This window comes from Gigantopelta aegis, chromosome 8, assembly GCF_016097555.1.
Source record: "Gigantopelta aegis isolate Gae_Host chromosome 8, Gae_host_genome, whole genome shotgun sequence".
Lineage (NCBI taxonomy): Eukaryota > Metazoa > Mollusca > Gastropoda > Neomphalida > Peltospiridae > Gigantopelta > Gigantopelta aegis.
The window spans coordinates 76975769-76989728 of record NC_054706.1 but is presented as its reverse complement, the minus strand read 5'-3'; the positions used below and the strand labels follow the sequence as shown (position 1 = coordinate 76989728).

The 13960-nt window shown below is 41.5% G+C and overlaps 1 protein-coding gene across 1 annotated transcript in view; it reads right to left on the bottom strand.

The window, feature by feature from the left end:
• Positions 1–13960, bottom strand: part of LOC121379844 — an 84937-nt gene that overhangs the window by 52410 nt on the left and 18567 nt on the right. The window contains exons 6-10 of the mRNA XM_041508496.1: positions 13171–13807; positions 11039–12472; positions 1888–2070; positions 996–1234; positions 335–488 (exon numbers count right to left, since the gene is read on the bottom strand). Of these exons, the coding sequence (XP_041364430.1) occupies positions 335–488; positions 996–1234; positions 1888–2070; positions 11039–12472; positions 13171–13807 (2647 nt within the window). The remainder of the gene's footprint in view (positions 1–334; positions 489–995; positions 1235–1887; positions 2071–11038; positions 12473–13170; positions 13808–13960) is intronic.

Below are 13960 nucleotides of genomic sequence, written 5' to 3'. Positions count from 1 at the left end.
ATTAGACTGTGGTATACATAGATGTGGATTTAATAAAGATAACGTTTTGTCGTTGAGATTTAATTAATAGTTAGTTTTAAAAAAATGAATATTTTTCTATAAAATTTACAAAGTAACCATATCTTGTGAAAAGTGTGATATTTTCGCTTTCTAGCTATATTATATTTGACTGAATATAAATCAGGGAAACAAACTACAGCAATCAGTGGCCGGTCTAAGACGAAAAAATATTTACGTTGGAGAATCATAGGAATCCCTTCAGGAATGTTTGTGGCCTTCGGCTACACGTCATTGGGTCCCCCTAAACTGATATTCTGAATAAATAGACACAAACCTTGAGTCACTGAAACTGTAAATATGACATCTCGATCGCGTGGAAACTTCGTGTTTAAACCATCCAAGCCATTCTTTATTGGTCCACCAATCGGCAGCAGGGGTTGAAATGTTGGGACGAAGTCCACCCCAGTTATGCTTTTGTATACTCCTGCCTAAAAATCAAAGAACAATGTTGAAAAATCACTTTAAAAACAACAACACTAAACAAAGATAAAACACTGTCCTCCCAAAAAGGAACCAAACAAACAAAAACAAAAGTAAACAGATATTTAGCCTGTTTTAATGTTCTTAGTAGTGATACACCAATGACTGATAATACGAAATCTTTACAATTTAAACTACGGTCTTTTGGGTGTTTCATATTGTAAAATCGGTTGAACTGGAGATATAAAGTCATGTTCTAATCATAAAACTCTGCACAATTTAAACGACGGTCATTTTGGTACTTTACATTGTAAATCTGTTATCAGAGCAGTATCTCTGCACAATGCAGAGTCGAACGGACGTTTAGCAACATAGTGCTTGATTCCATGAATCTCCACCTAGTACCTCGTCTATAGGAGGACAGCTACTCTCGATGAAATCCTTTGCTGGAGATTGCATCCCTTCAGGTTGAACTGGCGACAAAACGTTTATAGAGAATTATTAAACCAACTTACTAAAACTTGCGTTGTGAAGCTTGAAGCCCCGTTCCAAATTGTTATGGTGGCTGTGAAGTGTCCGTCGCTTGTCGGTGTGTACGTCCATACGTGTATACCTCCGGTTCCCCCGGCTGCCTCTGGGAACGTTGTGGAGTCAAAGATGCCTACAAACGGCGTCGTGCCGTCCCCGTAGTTGATTTTAATCTGCGCGTTTGTCGGCAGGGGTGCTGCTGGGTATGTCACGGAATACTGGATAGCTGAAAACACGCCCAGAGAAGTAATAACCGGTGATTCTAAATGGCAGTTTAAAAGTTTATACAGTATTACAGAATACGTGTTTTTAAAATAGTATACCTTTTGTAAAAGGTCGTGTTTTTCTCCGATGTTGTGAAACAGTGACTGTCTTGGGTGTGGCAGTCCGCAAGATGAGTAAAGTTTGTTTTGTTTAACGACGCCACTAGAGCACACTGATTAATTAATCGTCGTTTGTTGGATGCCAAACATTAGTTAATAATACTTATTAAGTGACGTTACTTGACTAACAGTAAAACAAACTGACACTGTTGGAATGACATTACTTATTAAGTGACGTTACTGGACTAACAGTAAAACAAACTGACACTATTGGAATGGCATTACTTATTAAGTGACGTTACTGGACTAACAGTAAAACAAACTGGCACTACTGGAATGACATTACTTATTAAGTGACGTTACTGGACTAACAGTAAAACAAACTGACACTATTGGAGTGGCATTACTTATTAAGTGACTTCACTGGACTAACAGTAAAACAAACTGACACTATTGGAATGGCATTACTTATTAAGTGACGTTACTGGACTAACAGTAAAACAAACTGGCACTACTGTACTGGTAGTAACACAAAGTGACGTAACAGGTTACTGACCGTTTGGGAAGGTGACGGGGTGGTTGGTGGTCACGATGATCGGCGTCTCCACCTTCAGCTCTACGGAGACGACCTTCGTCGCGGTGGCCGTCTCCATGGGCGTCGTCGCCGTCACGCTGATCGTCCTGGGCGTCAGCGCCGTGTACGTCACCGTCAGGACGTCCGTACCGTCCTTACCAAAACCTGCAACATCCACCCACAACAATCAGAGTAACGCTTGGATGCACGGAGAGGACAGTAAGTTTCAGAATACAATGGTTTTATGTCTTGCCCCCACACGCGCGCACACACACATATATATACAAACACCACACACACAAACACACTGGCATAGAAAGGGGGGGGGGGGGGGGTGCAAGGGTGGCATGTGCTTTTCCACTTTGTAGCAACAGCGGTGGTTTTTATATATTTATACATGTATATATATATATATATATATATATAGAGAGAGAGAGAGAGAGAGAGAGAGAGAGAGAGAGAGAGAGAGAGAGAGAGAGAGAGAGAGAGAGAGAGAGAGAGAGAGAGAGAGAGCGAGCGAGAGAGAAAACTACATATATGTGGTTTTCTGATTTCTGTATTCCACGAGTGTATTTCCTGCAGGAAACCCCGATGCCGCAGGCAGAGGGGTTTCCGGCAGGAAATACACGAGTAGTTTTGTATTTATTACATACCCTAAATTGGAAAAAAAATTCCAAATAATAATTCAAAAATTGTAACACTGCTTGCTAATGACGGGGATTTCTAAATTTACACAACAAGGTCAGCTGTCTTACTACGCGGACCGAAGAACCACCAATTATTACACATAGGAATATAGTTCTATTTAAACAATAAATAGAAATAAGAAAGAACGAGTGAAAAGTTACCTATAATTTTAATGATATTGTTTGAAATACCTTTTAAAGACAATGTAATAGCTAAAATTCACGAACAATATAATATTTAATTTGCTCGTAATACAGAAAACCTTCAGCGTGCCAGTTTTATCAACGAAGAAAAATGTCAAGAATTGTTCACTCAGTGTCTGAGTCGTCATCGGTGTGTTTTCTTTTATTGATGTTCATGGAATTATTCCTTGCTGAAAAGTTTAAGTTTATATTAAATGTGCCTCCATAAATCATCGCTCCACTGAATAATCCGGTTGACAGTTCATTCAAGTTTTCTACGTGGGGAGACGGTGCATGCGACGGCATTGTTGCTAAAGTCGACGACAGTCATTTTTCGTACCTTTGTTTTGGCTTCGTACACAATAAATATAGCATATCTTACCGTAATTTCACTAGAAATCCATATTTCGTAAAAGGTACAATTTTTTAATCACAAGATTTTGTTCAAACACACCCCTGCGTGTGCATTAACCTCACCGTGGTGCAGGGGTGAACATTCTTTTATAGAATGGCCAATAAATGCACACCTCCTCGTATGAGGCACTTTGTTTGCCGTGAGGTGCAACCCGTGAAAATGGATGATGGGATCCTGGTGATTGAGTTGGGTCATACCTGCGGGTTTGACTTCTGGCAATACATCACTTTGGCCCGGAGTTCATATAGACGGGTGGTCAGGGAGGCCCGACCTGATCAATCGGCTGGTCACGCCAAGCTCTAGAGCAAACAACCTTTGTTTTGTTCACTTTGTCAATAACAAACATTGTTTATATATCGTTTGTATTTGTTGCTCTTGGGGCGGTGGCTAGGGTCAATTGGGTGATTTAATTTTGTTTCTTGCCCAAGTATATCAACCATGTATCCCTGGCATGAGTGTCTGCTGGTTATCCGCAGCATCATGTCCCCTTGTTGGACTCGGTGGTGGGTGGGGGCATGGTTGATGAATGCTTTATTCAATAATATGGATAAAAATAAACAACAACCTATAGATGGGACCCTGAAAAGGGTCCACACCGAGGTTTCGGATTCCTCATCATCTGATGAGGAGTCTACGATAAATATTAACTTTAAAAAATCTAAAGTTCTTTCTGGTGATGCTTGGCCAAGGTTCCTCGTCATCAAATCTGATGATGATGGGGCTTTGCAAAAGTTATCACCATTTGCAATTCAAAAAGGAATTCAGGGCTTGGCTGGTGAGCCACAAAATGTAAAGAAGTTGAGGAATGGATCGCTTTTGGTAGAATGTTCTACTGAGTGCCATTCCAGGTGCCTTTTGAAATCGAAGTTACTGTGCAACATATTAATTAAAGTCAGTGCACACGCGTCCCTTAACTCATCAAAGGGCGTCATTCGATCTCGAGATCTGGAAGGAGTTAGTGAAGAAGAGATTTGTGAAAATCTCTCTTCACAAGGTGTTACTTTCGTCAAGCGGATTAAAGTGCGTTGAAATAACGAGTTTGTTTCGACCAACACTTTAATCCTCACATTTAACAAGCCACTGCTTCCAGATTCTATCAAGGCTGGGTACTTAAAAATACCCGTTGTACCTTTTGTCCCTAACCCTTTACGGTGCTTTAAGTGCCAAAAATATGGTCATGGACAAAATACTTGCCGTGGCAAGGTGACATGTGCCCGCTGTGGTCAGTTTGACCATGATAGCAAGACATGTCAGCTTGACACGGTATGTATAAATTGTAAGGGTAAACATTTTGCGTACTCTCGCGAGTGCCCGAAATGGAAACTTGAAAAACAGGTACAACAGATAAAGGTTGAAAAGCATCTGTCTTTTCCCGAAGCCAGAAAGTTTGTTGAGACTACGACTCCTGCTGTATCAGGAAAGTCATATGCTGCAGCTGCAGCGGTTTCCACAACAAGCACTTCGGTTCAGACAGATCTTACCTGGCCAAATAACGCTGATCGATTTAAAAAACTATCAGACATTGATAAGGCACAAAAACAGGCAACAAAAGCTGTTAACAAACAATCAGCAAAGGCAACTCAGGTGTCTTCAGATTCTTTGAATCTGCCAAAAGGTACCAACACGGGACAACCAGGCCCCAGTAAACCTTCAAAAACAAAAACTAACAAAACACACAAAGATGACTTTTCGGGACGATTAAAGAAATCTGAGCAGCAACCGCTGCCACTTTCCAACATTTATGAGGATTTGGATGATTTGGATGAGATGGAGATCTCTACACAAGATTATCCACAATCAAACAGACCACCTCCAAAGCCTAAGATAACGCCCATACTTCCACCAAATGGCAAATACATTCCTACAGTGGAACTGCCGTGAGCTTAGGCCCAATTTTGATGAATTAAGTCTTTTAATTCAAACACATAATCCTTTTGCAGTGTGTCTTCAAGAAACTTTCTTGAAGGACACTGATCATATTACCATGAGAGGATTTAACCTCTATCATAAGTTTCAAGAAACTGAAGGTAGTACTATACCAAATAACTTCCGGCTGGGTCAAAGTTCGAGGTGCACCGAACTTTTGATAGAGAAGTGAACACCACAAGTCCTGTGATTGGTTATAAATGTGAGTGTGTTGGTTGTAAAAAATAATAGTTTCATCTGGGTAAAATAAATGTTCAATTTTATTTCATCTAGTACCAATGTGTCAAGTAGCCTTGTGCTTGAAACATGTATGGGGTACCTGTAAAAAAAAGTACTCAAATTTTGTGCGAAACTAGGGTAGTCATAGACGCTACCCGTTATCTCAGAAACGAGCAGCTTGACCCCCATTTTTTCTGATTCACTTTAAGTGTAAGGGGTGGTAGTATTTATATCCGTGGCGTTTATGTCGGTTGATACGTTGCAGGTAGGAGTTTTAGCCGCATATGTTACTATTGTCGTCTATGGGATTTGATTTGGTAGTATACACCCTATGAACATAGAGCATCTGGGGGTGTTTCCATTCTTGTTAATGAAAACATTCCTCAGAGTATAGTATCATTAAATACTCATCTACAAGCTGTGGCTGTAAAAGTCACGGCTCATACAATTATTACTCTCTGTTCGGTTTACTTGCCACCTCGTAATCATTTTAACTTTAATCCTAGGGATCTTCAAGATCTTATTGAACAGCTCCCTACTCCCTTTATTATTATGGGAGATTTTAATGGTCACCACACTTTGTGGGGATGCGAGGATATCAATATTAGAGGTAAACAATTAGAAGACTTAATTCTCAAAAACGACTTACTTTTATTCAATGATAAAAGTCGTACATATTTTTATTCTGCAAGTGGTTCTTTCACTTCTATAGATTTAACCCTTTGTAGTCCTTCACTTTTTCTTGATTTCTCCTGGAAAGTTGGTTCAGACCTTTGTGGTAGTGACCACTTTCCCATTATTTTGGAGAATGATGGACCACCATCACTTGAAAGGGTACAAAGGTGGAAGTTGGCGAGGGCAAATTGGGGTCATTTTCAGCATCTGTGCAGCACTCGTCTGCAACAATTTGCCATTACTGATGCTGGTGATCCCATGTCTTTGTTCACTTCCATCTTGAAGGACATTGCAGATGAAACTATTCCTAAGACTTCGGCAGTGCCAAAGCGTTTCAATAAACCATGGTTTAATGATACGTGCAAAGATGCATTCAAAGAGCGAAACAGGTTGCTTGAGCGGTTCAAACGTGAACGTACAGCAGACAACCTGGATGCATTTCGTATTGCTAGGTAGAGAGATTAGACAGAGTAAGAAAACATCTTGGAGAACTTTTGTCTCCAAGTTGAATTCACAAACATCGGTGAAATCTGTCTGGAATAGGATCCGTAAAATCAAAGGTAAATAATCCAGTAATACAGTTCATCATTTGTCTGTCAATGACACGGATGTCACGTCTCATCGTGACATTGCCAATGCATTGGCAGACAATTTTTGTCATAACTCATCTTCTGCTTTCAGTACAGATGCCTTTAAATCTGTCCGAACTAAAGCTGAAAAGCAGTCCATTAATTTTTCATCCGAAAATGCTGAAGTGTACAACAGGCATTTCTCTCTGGAGGAATTGCAGGATGCTCTTCTTAGAGCCCATGATACTTCAGTAGGACCGGATGAAATTCATTATCAGTTATTAAAACATTTACCTGAATCATCTTTGATGGTTCTTTTGAATATTTTTAATAACATCTGGATTTCTGGAGACTTTCCTTCTGATTGGAGGAAAGCTATTATTATTCCTATTCCCAAGCCTGGTAAGGATCCAACCAATCCTACTAGTTATCGCCCTATCGCTTTGACAAGTTGCATTTGTAAAACCATGGAACGCGAATGATCAATCGTAGACTTGTCTGGTATCTTGAATCTCACAAATTGCTCACTAACGTGCAATGTGGGTTCAGATCTAGACGTAGCACGGTTGATCATCTTGTTAGATTTGAAACGTTTTGTAGGGAAGCTTTCATCCATAATCAGCACTTGGTTTCAGTGTTTTTTGATTTGGAGAAAGCTTACGATACCACGTGGAAGTATGGGATTTTAAACGACCTCCATGGCATGGGCCTGAGAGGTCGACTTCCTGTTTTCATTTCACAATTTTTAAAAGATAGATCTTTTAAAGTTCGGGTGGGGTCGACATTGTCCGACATTCACCCACAGGAGATGGGTGTGCCTCAAGGTAGTATCCTGTCTGTAACTTTATTTTCTGTGAAAATTAACAGCATCTCCCAGTGTTTAACACCTGGTGTGGATTGCTCGTTATATGTCGATGATTTTCAGATTTGTTACAGATAGTCCAATATGAGTATCATTGAACGTAAGTTGCAGATTTGTTTGAATAAACTTCATCAATGGGCAACTGACAATGGATTTAGATTCTCAAAGGCAAAAACGGTTTGTATGCATATCTGCCAGAAAAGAGGTCTCCACTTAGATCCACAGTTGTTTCTGGACAAAAATCCAATTCCAGTTGTGGAGGAGACTAAATTTCTGGGGGTTATATTTGACAGGAAACTATCTTTTGTGCCCCATCTCAAATATGTTAAAAAGAAGGGTTTGAAAGCTCTCAATATTTTAAAAGTTATTGGTAATACGGAATGGGGAGCAGACCGCAAGGTTATGCTCCGTCTGTATAGATCTCTTGTCAGGTCTAAACTTGATTATGGATGCATTGTGTATGGGTCGACACGCAAGTCTTACTTGCAGATGCTAGATCCTATACACAATCAGGGACTTAGGCTTTGTCTTGGTGCATTTAGAACATCTCCTGTAGAGAGCTTGTACGTTGATGCACATGAACCTTGTTTGGGTGCTAGACGTGCCAAGCTTTCTCTGCAGTATGCTGCCAAGATTAAATCTTTACCGAAACATCCAGCACATGATGCGGTGTTTGACAACAAATATGTGAAGTTGTTTGATGCAAGGCTAAATGCTATTCGTACATTTGGTCTTCGCATTAAGCGTTTTTTGTCGCTTTCCAACATTGATTTAAATGACACTTTGGAAACTCCTTCATATTTTGTTTTACCACCTTGGTGTCTTACACCACCTAAAATTGTATTTGATCTGGCGCATCTGAAGAAAGATCGCACAGATGCTGTTATTTATAAACAGTTTTTCATGGAAATTCAAGACAAGTACCGTGATTACATTCCTGTGTATACAGATGGATCACGGGATGGAAATGCTGTGGCTTGTGCTACAGTTTTTCCATCAGACACAATACTTTCCATGCGACTGCCTGACTCAGCATCAATCTTTAGTGCTGAAGTTTGGGCAGTCATTAAAGCCTTAGAAGAAATCAAAGATTCAATAGCATCCAAATTTATTATTTTTACAGACTTACTTTCGTGTCTCCAAGCTTTACGTAATATGAAGCTGGACCATCCATTAATTGGGATGGTGATACGAAAGTGTGTCTTTTTATCTATTGCCAATAAAGACATTGTATTTTGTTGGGTACCCAGCCATGTTGGCATCAGGGGTAATGAAAAGCAGATTCAGCTGCCAAGTCTGCTTTGGATTTGTCTCATGCCAGGGTTGGTGTGCCTTATACTGATTTTAAACCTAACATCAACCAATTTATCTTTCCGATTTGGCAACGTGATTGGGACGGTGAGGTTACGAACAAGCTTCATGCTATCAAGCCAGTCTTGGGAGAGTGGCAGTCCTCCTATACAGTGCAGGAAGGATGAAATAGTCTTGTGTCGTGCCCGCATTGGTCATACTCACTTGACCCATTCATTTATCTTAAAGAAAGATCCTCCACCTCAGTGTGAACACTGTCAGTGTACTCTGACTGTGCGTCACATTTTGGTGGAGTGTCAGTTTTTGAAAGAAATTCGAAAAGATATATTTGGTCAGAGAAATGTGATGGAATCCTTTCGATTCCATCCAGAACTTTTGTTACAATTTCTTCGAGATACTGACTTTTATTGTAAATTTTAATTTGATTCATCTGTGATATTTGTATTTTTGCACAGTTCTTTACACTGTGTTTTAATTTAACTGTTGAATTTTTATATTGATGTTGATTATCAAATTTGTTTCGCTTTTACCATAGTTTGACACCCAATAGCCGATGTATTTTTCGTGCTGGGGTCTCGTTAAACATTCATTCATTCATTCATTGTTCAAACACACCCAGGTGCATTAGTAATGTTAAAAAATAAATAAATTCAATAGCAATTTTACATTGGAATTTTTCCTAATAGGAAACGTCATGTACCCAGTTTATGGTTATTATAAGGAGATGAAAAGTGACGTCATTGGAATACTGACGTCATTTAAATTCAAAATTAGGTGTATTATTACAATGCTGCGCCACATTAAAATAAAACTAGTCTACTAACCTTGACCCCTGTCAAATTCCTATAACAAGCAGACAACGCTGTTTACAGGTCAGTACTTTTTTTTTTCTTCATAATTCTAGACAAAATATTAATTTGAAGTTTTGAAAGATGAAATAAATAAAAGGTACCTTTTGTCAAATATATCATATCACAAAATTACGGTTGGAGATGTTTTATTTATTGAATAAGAATAAGAATTGTGTATGAAGCCAAAACAAGGGTGCTAAAAGTGACTGTCGTCGACCTTAACTATCGTGGATTAAAAGCTCGTTGGTTAGTAGTGTTCCCGTCTCAAGTTTTGGTATCGCGCTCATTAAATTGTAAATATTTGTCACCGTTTTCGTCTGTTTTCAGTTCAAATTTTCCACAAAATAGCATTTTAAACAAACCAAGCACAAACTTTATTTACATATCGCGAAGGGCATTCCCGGTAACCATGTGCTATAAATAGTAGCGTTGAATACGGTATAGTTCCGGCAGTTGAGTTGAATACAGAAAAGTGTATTTCGTTTTTGTATTCAGGGCTGTATTTATATAGTAAGATTTAATGGGTATGTAATAAATATATATATACCGAGTATATATATATATATATACTCTTTAAAAAAAAAGTAGGGGAACCTGAAATATTAAAACATACGTTTTTACCACAGACATCCTAGTAAAGAATGTTCAGGTCTGTTTATCAACACACCGAAACACATTCCATAGTTTGCACATGCATCACGCAGTTGCCCCGTACTCGTGGGTGGGGTGTCATTCTTGATTTTGACAATTTCCAGGAATGTCCATTAATCACTGTGGAACATTATTTCTGTCAATCGTTTTCATTCTGCTGATCATTTTATTGTTTGCATTTGCGTCAACTTTAAAATTTTACTTCTGACACCAATCGTCCTTCGAGATCTTGAGTGATCATAGAACCTACTGTAATACTGAACTACCGGTTGTAATGTTTGCCCAATTAATTCACTATTATCATATAACCATTCCACACATCTAATATACCTTACAATTTTGGCAATTGTAAATTCTTATTAGAGTTCCCCTACTTTTTTTGAAGAGTATATATATATATATATATATATATATATGTGTGTGTGTGTGTGTGTGTGTGTGTGTGTGTGTGTCCTCTCCCCCTTCCTGTCACCTTCCTACGCCCGTGCACGCGCACACACACACACACACACATATACACACACACACACACACCGTTCCATACAGTAGCGTACTGTATCGTACCATACCGTACCATACCTTACCACACCACACCATACCATACCACTATACACTAGATACAAGCTTACATTACGTTACAAGTATACATAAATTGTATATATACATGAATAATAATATAATTATTTTTCAAAAGTGAGAGTTTCATCATCTGTATTATTTGTTTACTTTAAACATACGTCTTTACAGGCATTACTAAAAATAAACTTTTAAAAACCGACTCTAACCTGTGCGAGGTTGTGTTAGGATCGGGCTGCCGTCGCCGAAGTCGATGCTGAGATTGCACCTGTCGTTGGACGGTCCTCGGTACATGATGATCTTCACGGTGAGCGGTTCGTCCTTGACGGCGCTGTCGGGTTCGGTGACGATGCGCATGTTGACGATGGGTTCAACGACGATGATGGAGCGCTCGAACGTCTTTGTGCTGATGTCGTTCTTGAGCACGGCCGTCATGTTGTATTGGAAGCGGTCGCGGTACTCGTAGCGGTACGGGAAGTCGATCGTCAGGTTGTACACGTACTTGTCGTCGTCGGCGGGGTCGTCGAAGTCGAACTCCACCGTCGCCTCGTTGGGCGCCGTGCCCGACGTGCGGAACGTGAACGTCGTTATTCCCGGCGGCGCGTACGTCACGAACTCGTTCGTCTCCATTCTGACTCCGTTGACGCTCTGTATGGCGACGACGGCGAAGTTGCGGACGATGGTGTTGGCGCTGTTGCTGACGACGATCAGCACGTTGTAGGTGCCGGCGTTGACGAAGGCATGGCTGCGCACCTCGGGCGGTCGGCTCGCCCAGTCCGTGGCGCCGATGTCGAGCGTCTCGTTGGCCGAGCCGTCGTCCCAACTCCATAGGACGACGACGTTCGATCCCTCCGTCATGTCGACGGTGAAGATGACGCTGGCGAGAGTGCCGACGCGGAGATTCGTCGACACGACGGTCACGTCTTTCATAGCCACCTCCACCGTGAACATGATGTTGACGGACTCGGCGCTGATCAGGTTCGATGCGTTCAGCTGTAGCTCGTACCGGCCCACAGGCATGGCGGCGTGCGTCACGGACTCCCACCTCTTGGCCGCCGTGTTCGCAGTCGCTATCGCCAACGATGCGCCGTCGAGAAAGAGCGAGAACTCGACGTCGGTGCCCGTGTCTATGAACCACACAACTGTAAACGGCGAGTTCTTGGCCGCGCCCGAGTTCAACAGTCTCAGATTCGTTATCATCTCCTGTACGGAGTGGATCATATCCGCCGATTCGGTGTTCACGTCGTTGGAGCACGTCACGTTGACAGTGAAGTTGCCGCCTGTCGAGTATACGTGGATGTAGACGGTTCCACTGCCCACTGGAGTCTGCGCCGGGGTGGTGGTCTCCGTCGCGCCGCCGTCTCCGAAATCCCACACGCACGTGTAGTCTGTGCCGGACGTGAGCGCGAACGAGAAGGGGTTGTTCACGGCGACCAACGAGGGCGACGACGTCACCTGGAGTCCCGCTAGTCTGTCCTGGACCGTCACCGTCGTCGTGTTGCACTTCCTGCTGACGACGTTCCACGAGCACACTGTAACGGTGTAGTTGCCGGCGGCGGTGTACACGTGCACGCCGGTCGAGTTGTCGGTGTTGTTTAACACTACCCCGTCCCCGAAATCCCAGTCGTACTGGATATTCGTTCCTGTGAAGTAACATTATGAAATAATTTTTAACAACAAATGTCATTCGTATTTTATTATCTTTACCTGTATGGTATATCTACGTATCTTACAGAATAAATATCATTCACACTTGATAAGTTTACGGATATCATTACACATCTTTAACAATAAACATCAGTCATCTTACATTTCTTTATTTGTGGAATAACATTACATACCAGAGGCGTGTGCAGCGAATCGCTTTGGGGGGTTGACACCCCCCCCCCCCCCCACTCCCCACCTCCACCCACCCCTTCTCGCTCAAGCACATATATTTTTTCAATACATTTTCCGGGGTAGAATGTCTCCACTCACCCTTTTTTTATAAACTTCACTCGCCACCAACTAAACTACTCATCCAACCCCGATATATTTTGGACATTAAGTCAGTCACATTTCGTTTGTGTCATCTACAGGATAACATCACAAAGGCCTATCTTTAGCATTTGGTGTCAGTCGTATTTATTATTTGAGAATAAGCCATACTTAAATCTGTTTCCGTAGTATATAATTATACATGTATATCTTAACCATCAATGTAAGTTGGGATCAATAGTACTATTGAGCTCAATTCCGCAATAAATGTGTAGCCAGCAGTAGTATTTTGTGCGTGTCGTTTCGTATTAATAAAATGAAAGGTAAAAATATATATGTAAAATCATTAGTCCCTAAAAATGACCTGTTTGTGGCTGGATGTTGAATACAACTGCTTCGTTGGTCGCCGCGTATGGTTCGCTGACAATCTCGGTTATATTGATGCCCTCCACAACCATCACGGTCGTCTCCGCAGTTTCGTAATGCGACAGTTTCGTATTCGTCACGTTTACCATGATCGTGAAATTTCCTGGGTTAGTAAACGTGTAGGTCAACATTGTAGCACTCTGCCCCGTATAAATAGCTCGCAGGTGATGGATTTTGCTGGTTTCGGCATTTCCGGCAGCAAAAGCGAACGTTGACGCTAAAGTAAGTGTTCCCGAGAACAGGAAGTCGTTTGTTGTTTGCATTGACTGCATTGTAAGCACACCTGATGACGCCGTTCTTTCGTAGGCCAGGATATCTCCTGGTTCCACTAACACTTCCACAGTTTCTGGTATGTAGTTATATCCTGTAGCTGTTATGGTGACCGTCACCACCTGCCGCACCTTGTAGTTGTTGAGGGCATTGAGAGCAGGATAGCGATTGATGCCGCCACACGATGATTGGCACGTCTTGGCTCTGGGGCAGAAGACGTCAGAGGGACAGGACACACCGCCGCAAGTTGCGCACTGGTTGGTCGTGTAGCAGTAGTCCCCCGTGCCACAGTCCGGCTGTAGAATCTGAAACGAAGCAATGAATGAATGTTTAAGGACATTCCAGCACGAAGAGTACATCGGCTATTGCGTGTCATACAAGGAGTTGGGGGTCGGTTTGGCTTTCATTATCGATCATCGGTTATAATCGGCTTACACCTGCAAAAAAACACACCATTC